Genomic DNA, 12,576 nt, shown 5'->3' with positions numbered 1-12,576 from the left:
ACCGCTCACATGTCATCTGGTAAAACTACCGCGTGGTTGCTAAGCTGACAGGGGGTTACACATTCGAACGCACAGAACATTTGATTCACGTAGACGACGCTAATGGTGGCACGAGCGATCGTGCAACGGAGATACATTAATGTCGAAAATGACATTATTTAGCGGCCGAATAAGTTGCACGAATGGAAAACACACTATTTACAGCTTCCAAATGTCCACAGGAACTCAATTCCGTAAGTACTTTCCCGTCATTTCTCCTGTAAATTTGAAGAAATGTGTTTTCACTATATCTAACTGTTACCATTATTTGTATAAACGTTATGAAAGTTCAAGCGCAACAGCGGTTGTGAGATACCATTCCTAACCAGGCGAGGAGTCGAACATGGAACCTTTGGAGAAAGCCCAAAAGTTTATTTTACCAGGACAACTTGAGACTCGATGCTTACACAGGTAGGTGGAGCGGAATACGTTAAGTGCTTGAAGATTAAATTGAAGGCAGATTCCAGCGAATTCTTCTCACCGATTGTGGACATAATTGAAAAAGAATTCGTCCTGGTGAGCACGGGTGCTACGGTTGGAAAATTCCATCTTTCTCTCTCTCTCCACACAAATTTGCCATACCTCCCCACTTTTCCTATCCCTCCCACCAGCTTTTCTTTCCAAGTAGCTCCGGAGAAAGAGAGAGGGCGGTAAGTTGTTACTTTTGCAGGGCGAGAGAGAAGAAAAAATCCCCGAGGTGTTTTGGACAAGCAATATAGACGGGAGAAACGGTGAAAAGGGATGGGTTTCATCTGGGCGGGGAAAGTGGAGGATGCAAGCGGACAGGTCGGTCTGTTCACTGCACCGCATATAAAAAGGGTCATAGAAATTTCCCTCACCATTCTCAGTCTCTCAGTGGTAGCGGTTGTTACGAGTGTGGAAGTTCCAAGCCCATTAGCCATGAAGTCCCTGGTAGGTCAATCTATCTTCAGTGGATTTAGTTCTAAGAGTCTGTGACACGGCGCTTTATTCACGTGTCTTGTGTTCTTTATCTTCCGAAAGGACCTTCTAGAGCAGTGACCCAGAGGAACAGTCTGGTAGAAAGTGCTGTAATTGGACATTCGGTCTCGATGCAGTGGCTGATGAAAGCAAGGACGGAGCAAATTGACCATGATGAAAGTTTAGAAGTAGTGCTCGCGTGAGAGGGAAACCTATACACATGGACATTTATTCACACACTACTGATTCTTTCAGCGCGGCAAAATGTAGGCTGTGCTGGAGGATATACAGTGGGATGCATAAGTATTGCCAAGCAAATTGTCCATCACATTATTCTAGAGCGGAGCCGATATTTTTCCGGCACATTGGTCTTTCACGAGGTCTGCCAAAATGCCACTCAACATTTTCGCGCAGTGTAATTGCCCTGAAAATGATGCAGAATTCAAACTTTATTTATATTTGGAGCAAATTTTGCACGAAAAACTATTATTTGATTCCATACCATGTATTTTTAATATTCTGATGTAATTTTTGAATATTCTAAAGTACATTTCTTGGTAAATTGATGCATATAATTGAAAAAGAATATTTACAGACTAACATTGATCAATATTTTGAACAAATTTTAATTATTGCAATTTTGAAGTATCGGTATCGGAAAGAGTATCGGCATCGGCATCGGTATCGGTAAGAATATCGGTATCGCCAAAAGTATCGGCTCAGCCCTAATTAATTATCTTTGTTTCACCCAATGAGAGCTTCAAAGATGGAAACAAAGCGCCAAACATGAGTAAGAATTCGTTCCTTAAAAACATGTAAGATGCAAGTGTGAAATTAATGATAATGGTCATGGACAATATGTAATACTTGTGCATCCCACTGTACAGATTTGAATAAGAAGCGCGTTTCGATCCTTATGGATCCCGGTGGAAGCACATAGTGGTTCGAATTCCACTTTGAACTGTAGGGCCAGTCCCGATATGCCTATCTGCGCATAAAGTGGGCTTAAACCCAACAATTAAATGTGTATGTGAACCAAGAAAAACAAAAATGGGAACATTAGGATATAGTAACAATAGATGGCATGATATAAGTGTAAGGCTTATTGAACAACAATAGTATATACTTTTTACCTATAATTGGCTATTGCTTTCCTGAAGAGTCCATGATTATGGTACATAATTCCCTCCAAATCCTAACGTCAAAAACCACACTCTAGAGTGCCCAATTTTGTACTAATTTTAAGTAACTCTATAGTAAGTCTCAAAGAGAAAAGTAGATATTCGTTGAGCAAATGGCCTATAGGCTATTAACAATTAAGACGCATGTGTGGTTGGAAATTATTTAATTAGCCTATATAAAACTGTAGTTCGTGTATATATCTGTCATCATGTGACAAAGGTGATATTTACACAGAGATGTAAATAATATAATTCATATCAGTGATGCTGATTCTTGAGTGGGCAACCTGATTTCTTATGAGTTGGCAACCTGATTTCTTTTGAGTTGGCAACCTGATTTCTCTTGAGTTGGCAACCTGATTTCTTAGGAGTTGGTAAACTTATTTCTATTCATAACCTAGGACCACGTGACATTGTGAAATAGCCCAGATCTCGGACTCCGTATACGCCACTGATAGAAGGCTTAACGTAGAATGAGCAGTGATGTGCGTCTACGCGTAAACAACGATAGTCTACATTCTACACGTAGACTATTTTATACACGTAGATTACGTAATCTATGTAAACAACATGCCGATAGGTGATAACTTAGCAAAGGGCGCCGTGGAATTAAAAGAAAATTATACTGCGTATGAGTTGCTGATGTGTAAAGATAACTTTTCATACTCTTTCTTCCAAATTCGAACAATGTCTCATCTAGGAAGAAACCTAATACAGGAAATATTCTAGTGTTTTATGGGAAAAAGACCACTCTTGCTACACGACTGCCATCTGTTGTTGTTTTTTTCATACTATTATCTTCTTCCATAGTTGATGATGGAAGAGAAGAGAAATTTTGTTGTAAATAGGATTCTTTTCAGTTCGTTAGGAACCAATATAGTCGAAAATGTCACTTTCCTTTCATGAAAGCCTTGAAAATTAATTTTCATGCACTTTAGATTGTCTACGTAGTCTATGTAAACTACAACCCAATGTAATCTACGCGTAAATTACGTGTAGACAACGCATGTAGACGTAAACTTATAGTCCGCGGCACATCACTGAGAATGAGCCATGCTCGTAAATATACGAAATTATATGCATAAAAAATCAGCAAAACTTTGCAGCACCTATTCGTTTAGTATATACTATACTCAGTGCTGTAGCCGATGGTATTCGGCTGTATACAGCGTGTACCTTCTGGTTAACATTAATCATTAGTAACTTCTGTTACAATTCGTAGATTTTACTTTCGTCTCACTTATACTTATGTAATTTGGACATAACTGCAGTGAACTTATTGAGAACTGCCTTTTGTTATCAAAACCAATGTAGAAGTTTGAATTTACATGACTTGAGATTTCGAAGTATCAAATAAGTCCCGTGGGAAATTCAGAACAATGTTCTTGTTTCTCTCTTCCACAACAATTGGTGGCAGACTATAAAGGCTCAAATCGTTAAACGCAACAGCTTGTGGGTATGTTGTAGTACAGTTTTCCAAGACCGCCCGCAGAGGGGGACCAGTGAGGGGAAGGGAACTTGCCCCCCATGGAAAACTTCATATAATTCAAATTTTGAAATTATAACGTGAACGGGTGCCGTGAACGACAGCAGATTAAGCGCCTATGTAAATTATCCTAGCACTGGGATGCTTTATGAGAATTCTGTTAACTCGGGGAAAGCATCAACCCAATATTTCCCCCACTTTAAGCACCGCTGCTCCCCCTGAGAAAAACTACTGCAGTTTTCAACACGTAGGGAACGGGAAAAGAAAGAATAGTTGCTTTTTCTGTTCAATTTTTGGTTTTTTTTATTTAAGTATTTTCCATTTTTTTAGTGTAATTATAGCAAGATAATAAAATGCTATAACATACTACGCGTTTGATAGTTTCATACTAGAAACGCATCTTTTATGAAAATTATGGATCATCATCATCCTCATTAATATTCTACCACAAAAGGCATTTATTTTGTAGAAGTTAAATTCATTCATCCATATATTTAATGGAAAAACAATCCAAAGTTAATGTAAAAATGGTATCCACTTAACTCTTCACGAACAGCATGCACACCTGTGAAAAGTTTGAGACTACAGGACTGACTCAACTCAACTTGATGTGATTACGCTTACAGAAATGTACGAGTCTGGTGAGACGAAAACGCCACCATTGTAGATTTGTAGAGATTGTGTCAATTTTGCCGCTCACAAATGCTTTTAAGTTTTCTTTATGTGGCTACTTTCTTTTAAAACTTGTATTAGGCTATTCTATTCAATTACATCTATAAGGCCTTAATAAAGAACTGAAGCTATACAATATGAAAACAAGGCTATTGGACAAAGGAAGATATTTTGTAGAACGATTTCTATTGGTGATATCTTATGAACCGTATTGTCCAGTATGATTTATAAAAGTTACAAATGCTTCCAGAGTAATTAATTTCCAATACAAGTATTTATAAAATTTTCTTGTTTGACAAAAGGAAGAAGAAAAGGGTTATGATAAAGTAACAAAGATATAAATAATCTACATACATTTCTGTTGTATTCGTGTGATCTTTTGGTAAAATTGTAAATGTATAAATTGTATTAATTCTTGCTTCCACCTTTCAACTTGTTTGTTAAACTATTACCTGTTAATGCAAGAAAGGAAGATTTACATCTTTCAGTTCTAATGAACAAGTTTCATGAAGTTCCGTTTAACCTTTGTTGCTGCTGATTGTGGTGATAAGTTGTTTATTGTATTATGGATTGTTTTGAAGTACCAGAACGGTATTTACAATAAAATAATAGGATTACATGTGTATAAGAGCTGATTAGAATGTAATAAAGTAAAATCGATTCTCAAGAAATTGTTGCACTCTTCTCGCATTTCTTTCTGGATTTGCAGAACATCTTCCACTGATAACTGCTCCTAGCGCTTTTAAACGAGCCAGACAAGAATTCACACTCTCTATTACGTTCCTGATATTTTGCGTCCCTCCTTTACCTCTTGGGGTAATCGAGACGACGAGAATGAATGGATGAAATGCTTGACTTTGTAACGCTGTAGGCAGTGGCGTGCCCAAGGGAGGTTGGTGGGGGTTATAACCCCCTTTGGCCCAGAATTTATATAAAAAAAACAAAGTCAAAGATAGGAAAAGATGACAAAATGAGGCGCAATTACCAAAAAATGCGTAGGTTATGTATCCCTTGCCTTTCAAAAATCCTGGGCATGCTACTGGCTGTTGGGCCTTACCAGTACAGGTGCAGAAGACATTGGGGTGCGGGGATATTTTCTGAGGTGGAGGCCATTTTTAATATAATACTCCAAAATACCAAGCAAAAAGGAATATTCTGAATAAAAAAGTATATATCTACGTTTTTTTGTTTGCCGCAGGCTGTATTGTAGAAGGATTACTTTATTAAAGAACCTCCGCCCCTGCTCCCCCTTTGGCGACGTCACTGTGAAGTCGATTGCTGCATTCACAATGTCGTGCACATTGTTGTATGGAATACTTGAAAGGACAACAATAAAAATATTGTCAATACGAGGATTGTTCATTTTTTGTTTCCAAGTATGTAAGTTCTGCCATTGTCGAATCGAAACAGTCATTCTAATGTGTTCATTGTTGCTTTCCAGGCGCTTCTTGCTGTCCTATACCTTATCAGTGAGGCTACAGCGACAGATAAGCAGTCGAGCGTAAAATCAGCGCTCCCTCAACAGCAATCAGTTGGGAACCCAAGCCCACAGCAGATCGCTTACCTCGCGCCACAACAAGTACAGCTGAGGTACGTGAACATCGCAGGATTGGGAGGCCATCCGCAGTTGGCCTACGCGGGCGCACCCGTCCAGGCACTGTACGCACCAGTACCGCACCAATACGCACCCATCCAGGCTCCAGTTCAAGGTCACGGAGGCGCTCCGGTAGCCAGTCAGGGGGCACCTGCCTATGCTGTTCCGGTGCATGCCGCACCCCAGTTCCACCACCATGCCATCCCCGCTCACTTCCCTGCTTACCAGCCAGTGCAGCAGTACGCACACCCAACTGCATATGCTCTTCCAGCACACTACGCCCAGCTGGCACCAGTGGGACAATTTGCCATTGGCGGCCTTCAAGGGATCCCGGCCGGTTACGCCACTCATGGACAGGTCGTGCCATCCTCGCAAGCTGGTTCCAAACCCTACTCGCAGATCCAGAGTCAAAAGGTATCCTCTGGAAGCAGTTCTGCTGTCAAGGGAATCCCAGCACCTTCTGGAAACTATTTGACGAGCAGTCAAACCAACAGAGACATCGGATTGGCTTACAACTTCAGACGAGGATACACGGGCTGAAGATCAAGCATTCCCATCATCTTTTATCATCATAATCATCAAGTAAGTACATGTAAGATAAAACCTTTATACTGTTCAATGTTTTTAGTGCCTTAATTTCTTGGTATGCAAATTTACTCTCTCATTTCTAGCAAACTTGCTGCATAAATGCTATTCTTTTTCCTACCTTGTTTGTGTAATGTTCCTCTCTACCTCCTTAAGTTAACAGAGAAGATTAAACTGCCATCTGCATGTCTATTTTGGATACTAGTTGCTTTCCTACCTAATCGTGACGATGAAGATGAACTAATCGAGCAGATGAGACAAACACACTGTACCATCCATCTCTTTACTCTTGGTGTTCTAATCACCCTGCTACAGAGGGGGGCCAGGGTGAATTCTGCCTGTGTTTCCTGAACCCTCTCCCTTTTCTGGTTCTAAGTTCTTGGTACTTGGGCACACAATTTATATCAGGAGGAGTTCCTGGAATTTATCCCCTCACTGGAAATTTGTCAAATACCACGCTCCCTGTAGTTGATTTGTCGATGTTTAACTTATGACATTCCTGCTCACATGCTATTATTGCCCGTCACACAAAACGAGGTTAAGCCCCCTTAACTAAATCAAAATTGATGATATGCCCTAACAATAAAAGAATTATGTTAGAAATTGTCTAACTAAATTGTTAAAACCTTTCATTATTACTTAAAGAGCATTACTAAAACATTTTACCTATTGAGAGCTACGGCACAGGACAACACGACACCACAAAGGATTATCCTGGCCGTGGGTACAAGCGCCAGAGCTACGTTGGCCTGCAAAAAGAAGTTACCTCGGTGCATAGACGTAACTTGGCGGGGGCAAGGGAGGGCGCTTGCATCCCCCCCAAACGTTTCAGACTACTAAACTTAAAAGTTGATGATACTTTTGTTAACCTCTTGGAACCTGAGTAACAAAGTATTGAAGTGTATTTTTTTATGTAAGCTAATCAGAAAAATAGTTCTGCGCGCTATTTTTATGGAATGGAAAACTTATTAATTCTGACCGTCCCCAAGTTAAGTGCCAAGTTTGATTGTGTTCCCAAAGCTAAGTCCCAAGTTTATTCTGACCCTCGAAGTCTCTAGTTTGATTCTGCCCCACCCCAAAAGTTAAGTCCAAAGTTTGATTCTGCCCCCCCCCCCAAGTCAAGTCCCAAGTTTGATTCTGCCCCCCAAAGTCAAGTCCCAAGTTTGATTCTGCCCCCCAAAGTTAAGTCCCAAGTTTGCTTCTGTCCGCCCCAAAGTAAAGTCCCAAGTTTGATTCTGCCCCCCAAAGTTAAGTCCCAAGTTTGATTCTGCACCCCCAAAGTTAAGTCCCAAGTTTGATTCTGCCCCCCCCCCGAAAGTTAAGTCCCAAGTTTGATTCTGCACCCCCTCCGAAAGTTAAGTCCCAAGTTTGCTTCTGTCCCCCAAGTAAAGTCCCAAGTTTGATTCTGTCCCCCCAAAGTCAAGTCCCAAGTTTGATTCTGCCCCCCAAAGTCGTCCCAAGTTTGATTCTGCCGCCCCCAGTTAAGTCCCAAGTTTGATTCTGCCCCCCTAAAGTTAAGTCCCAGGTTTGCTTCTGCTCCCCAAAGTAAAGTCCCAAGTTTGATTCTGCCCCCCCCCCCCAAAGTCAAGTCCCAAGTTTGATTCTGCCCCCCAAAGTCAAGTCCCAAGTTTGATTCTGCCCCCCAAAGTTAAGTCCCAAGTTTGATTCTGCCGTCCTCAGTTAAGTCCCCATGTTGATTAATCCGGCGCCCAAAGTTAAGTCCCAAGTTTGTTCCTGCCTTCCCCACAAAGTTAAGCCCCAACTTCAATTTTGCCCCCCCCCCCAAAGTAAGGTCCCAAGTTACTCCCATGCCTCGGTGTACTACATGAAGTGGCGTTCATTTTTGGGTGCCTTACCAGAAGGCCACCCTTACACCCAAGCTGCCTATAGGTGTATCAAAATCTACTAGAAGTGTAGGCAATACACATACATGACAGGAATATTAGGTTAGCAAGACATAAGCCATCTCTATCCCTCTACATGCTACACACTGTTAGAAACACATCCACACATTAATATAAGAACAAAGGTCGCATTGGGTGCTGTACAGCGGTATGAATAAGTGTTACCAAACAATTTGTCCATCACCAAGTTTATTCTGAGCTTCAAGAATTGCAACAAAACGCCAAAAAAGCTGCTGGTAACCTTTGATCCAGCATGCTTAAAAATTCAGTCCTTAAAAACAGGTATAGAAAAATTAATGAGAATAGTTATGGACAATTTGCCGAGCAATACTTTTTGTATCCCACTGTACTTGAGAAGTTTTGAAAATGAGGCCATTATATAATTATTTGATGCCACACATTATGGACTAACCTTTATGTGTTGAAGTTCAGAAGATTAATGTGAAATGAACGGTGGCTTACCAGGGAGATAGAGAACATGTTGATAAGAGATTACAACTCTGTCCTCTTTAAAGACAAGAATAATGAGGGTAAATTTCAAAAGAAATCCATATTCCGTCCTTGTAGAATTCCTGGACTCAAGAACTAAAGGAAAAAGAACGCTAAAAATGTTTCTCTCTAACTTCTGGCTGTAAAGATCAAAGCAACAAATCTTCTGGTTCTTACAGAACAGCGCTCTGGCCAACAAATTAATTCTTATCATATTACAAATCTGGATATGTGAGCAAGTGGTGTAAGAGGACTTTCCCATAAACACTCAAATGTCAACCATGTAGTTCTCCAGTACACTGCATTTCTACAGACCGACGAGGCTCTGGCGGCTGGGCCAACAGTCAGTATAATCTTCTGTGTGCTATCCTGTGCACTGGCGTACGCAGGGTGGGGGCTGAAGGGGCTACAGCCCCCTCCGAAATTTTGAAAGGTTTACATTTTCTAACAAAACCACTAAAACCTCAGGAAAAACAAGAGAGGTAAATGAAAGACACATAAAGTGACCCCCCGTTTGAGAGAGGAACGCTCTAAATATACGAAATATCTTATTTCCACTAGAAAGCAGCCAGGGATGCCAAATTTTGAAAAACTTTGGGTTCTTTTAATTTTAAAAAATCTCAAATTCTCCCTTAAATGTATTATGATATTAATACGCACCATACTCGCTAGTTTAAATATGTCTTTTAATGATTTCAATACGCAAATATAGAACAATAACAAATATAATAGTATGTGTTATGTCGGCTATGACGCCACTGAAAGCATCCAATTCCAGCCCCTCCCGAAAAAAAATCCTGCGTACGCCTGTGGTCCTGTGTCTTGCCCTTATATGTGCTGAATGCGACGTGTTTGATTGGTTGATTTATTGAGTTTAAGTTCACTTTATGCACAGTAAGGCTAATCGGGACTGGACCTACAGTTTAAAAGTACTTCAGATAGAAAAAGAGCTTTGCCCCATACAAAGTGCTACAGCACCCACAATTTTCACTTCAATCAGTAAGGATACGATGTAAGGAATTTGGTAATAGTGGGGAACATACCGTCGCATGAGAACCAGAGAGACAAAACTTCAATTTATCAAATTTATGGGAGAGAGGAAATACTGTATTCTAAGGAATGTGTCCGACTCTTAAAAAGAGTCAGTAAATTGTCGATAGGTGGCTCCACCTTACTGCTAAGGATTACAAGTGAAGATATGACCATCTGACTCCAATGTAGCTCTTCAGAGGAGTTTATTTAAATGAAACTAAAAACCGCATTTTTGGAGTAAACTTCCCCTGTTTCTCATACGACGATACATCAATTATTTTTTAACTATAATGAAATATTTCATACCCTGATTTGAACGCACTTTACTTAAAAAAATAGTTCCGAAAGATTAGTTTCACTCTGACAACGTCAAGTCCACGTGGACCCAGGTATATCCTCCCCTCAAACCTTTCCCACCAATAGGATCTGTTTTAGAAACTGACAGTATTTGTCAAGACCACCTGGTGTAAATGAAATGTTGCCAATTCTGTTTCTTTAGAGATTTCATAACATAAGGTTGCGGTTATCTTTGATAGGTTGTGTTATTGTGTTCTGCTATTTTATATATATTTTATATTCAATGTGAAGACCTTGGAAGTGTAAGGTCGTGGCAGTTCGTGATCGATGTCTAAACACTGCAGGTAAATGTGACTGGCGTTCCAATCAGCACTTGATCTATACTACAAATAGAGTGGTTTGAGCTTTGGTTTCAACTTCTAAATCTCATCAATGTGCATATAGAACAATTATTTTTAAAAGTAATACAAGAAGAACTAACAATATAAAGATCAATTGTGAAAATAGATACAAAAAGAGAAGATGAAAAAGATAAACGGGAAAGTTACAGAGAAAAGTAGATAATGACAAAATTAGAAAATCACAAGTAAAAGACACAAAAAATAAGTGAAGAGGAACGCAATTACTAGAAACGGCAAAGCAAAAGTGAAAGGTAAGCCACAAGTTTAGAAGATAAAGCAAAAGAAAAGAGAAAGCATTAATATACTTACCTCTTTTGTTTTTAAATGCCTCAGTTATTTTACCAGAGCATCTTCTTCAGTTAAACAATGGCAAATTCTAATCAAGCGTCATTTTCTTTTTTCCAGGCATTGTTACAGGAAATGAGCATCGGTTAACAATCCAGCCATTGTTGTGGAGCTCGACAGCTGCTAGTCGTGCTTTGTCTCAGCTTTAGGGACGCTTGTAATATATATTATACTAATGTATTTTGTTTCGTATGTTATTTTGTAATAAAAGTTTAGGAAATCAAATAATGAATTTTAATTTTTGACAATTTTTTTCCATCATCATGCAACGGTTTGTCCGTTAAAAAAAAGCAATTATAATAATAAAACAGTAAAGCAACTTGTAACAAAGAACAGCAAAGCTTTGATTCGGAACTACATTTATTGCCAAGGACGTATGGGGGGACAGGTGGGTTGGCCCCCCCGAAAGACTAACTTGTTCGAAAATTAATCTGTGAAAATGCATGCATACCACAACTAATAATAATTAGTAGCTATAATAATACGCATAAAACTTATGACCAGAGTTTTTACTTTTCATACGCTGGACCTAAGAACATTTTTATTATTCACCATTTAAAAAAAATCGACAGTAATGTCTCTGGTAAGGCGAGATGCTTTCTTACTAATGTGAGCAATCTTCAGCCAGATAATGAATCCATGTTCTGTTCATTCAAAAACAATATCATTATTAACCTTTTTTAATGTTATTGTTTTAATAGTATTTCCTATTGACTATCAACATTATTATTATTATAATTATTACATGTGAGACTTAAGTTCTGACCCCTCCCCGGAAATATAGGTCTAAGTAGACAAGTTCCTGTTTATTGCAGAGAATTCTTTGTAACCTATACACAAAGGTCAAATAAGCGTTGAAAACATTGTATCTTATGAATCAATTTAGAAATTTATGCAACGATAAACAGTGGATGATAGAAAGAATTCAAGCTGCAGTGTAGAAACATTTATCGTTAGGTGTGTTTAGTCTAGGTACTCTGAAAGAGACTTCATGTATTGGAATGTTGCATCTTAACCTATCGTGTATGATCTTGAAAATTAGTTTAATATCTACAATGTATAGCCTACCTGTACATCTTAACAGCATAAATCTGAAAACTTCTTTACTCAAATGGCTACCATGCTAGTCAGTGAAGATGTGGATAACTGCTAGTTTCAACTGACGTTTAGTAACTAGTTCTAGGGAAAGGATTTTAAGGTGCAGCACCTTTCCAAAAATATAGCTATTTTCACACTGATCGTTTGAGATGTGTATTTTAAGACATGAAATCAAGTAAAATTAACACCCTTTCGTGAAATTAGCACAATTATCCCCTTTTGCCCTCTCATTGATGCTTTAACACCCTTTCCCTTCCTTCTCTTTCATGTTTTGTTAAAAAATTGGACAGAAATAAATGATTTTCACTCTTCTTGAGCAGCTACATAAAATCCTATAGTCTCACTTTGTATAGCAGAACGAGAGCTATAGAATGTTATAATATAATCATTGCAGCCCCCAATAGTTGCAAAATAATGTAGTTTGTTCATATATAAAGATCACTTGAGCTCAAAGCGTCAGTGACTCACATTCGAAACCATAGAAATGTTGAGCGTAATCCAAATTAACAAGTTT

General features: G+C 39.0%; 1 protein-coding gene across 1 annotated transcript; it reads left to right on the top strand.

Moving 5' to 3' along the window:
* Positions 1 to 817: 817 nt before the first annotated feature.
* Positions 818 to 11,192, top strand: LOC145980734 (uncharacterized). Its single transcript, XM_083113796.1, has 3 exons — positions 818 to 951; positions 5,759 to 6,493; positions 11,025 to 11,192. The coding sequence occupies exons 1-2, from the start codon at positions 940 to 942 to the stop codon at positions 6,449 to 6,451; spliced, it is 705 nt and encodes a 234-aa protein (XP_082969922.1). The 5' UTR covers positions 818 to 939; the 3' UTR covers positions 6,452 to 6,493; positions 11,025 to 11,192.
* Positions 11,193 to 12,576: the final 1,384 nt, after the last annotated feature.

This window comes from Lepisma saccharinum, chromosome 28 (genome assembly GCF_977018435.1).
Source record: "Lepisma saccharinum chromosome 28, izLepSacc3.1, whole genome shotgun sequence".
In the NCBI taxonomy this organism is placed as follows: domain Eukaryota; kingdom Metazoa; phylum Arthropoda; class Insecta; order Zygentoma; family Lepismatidae; genus Lepisma; species Lepisma saccharinum.
Note: the sequence above shows the minus strand (reverse complement) of the source record. Positions and strands in the feature narration are given on the sequence as shown.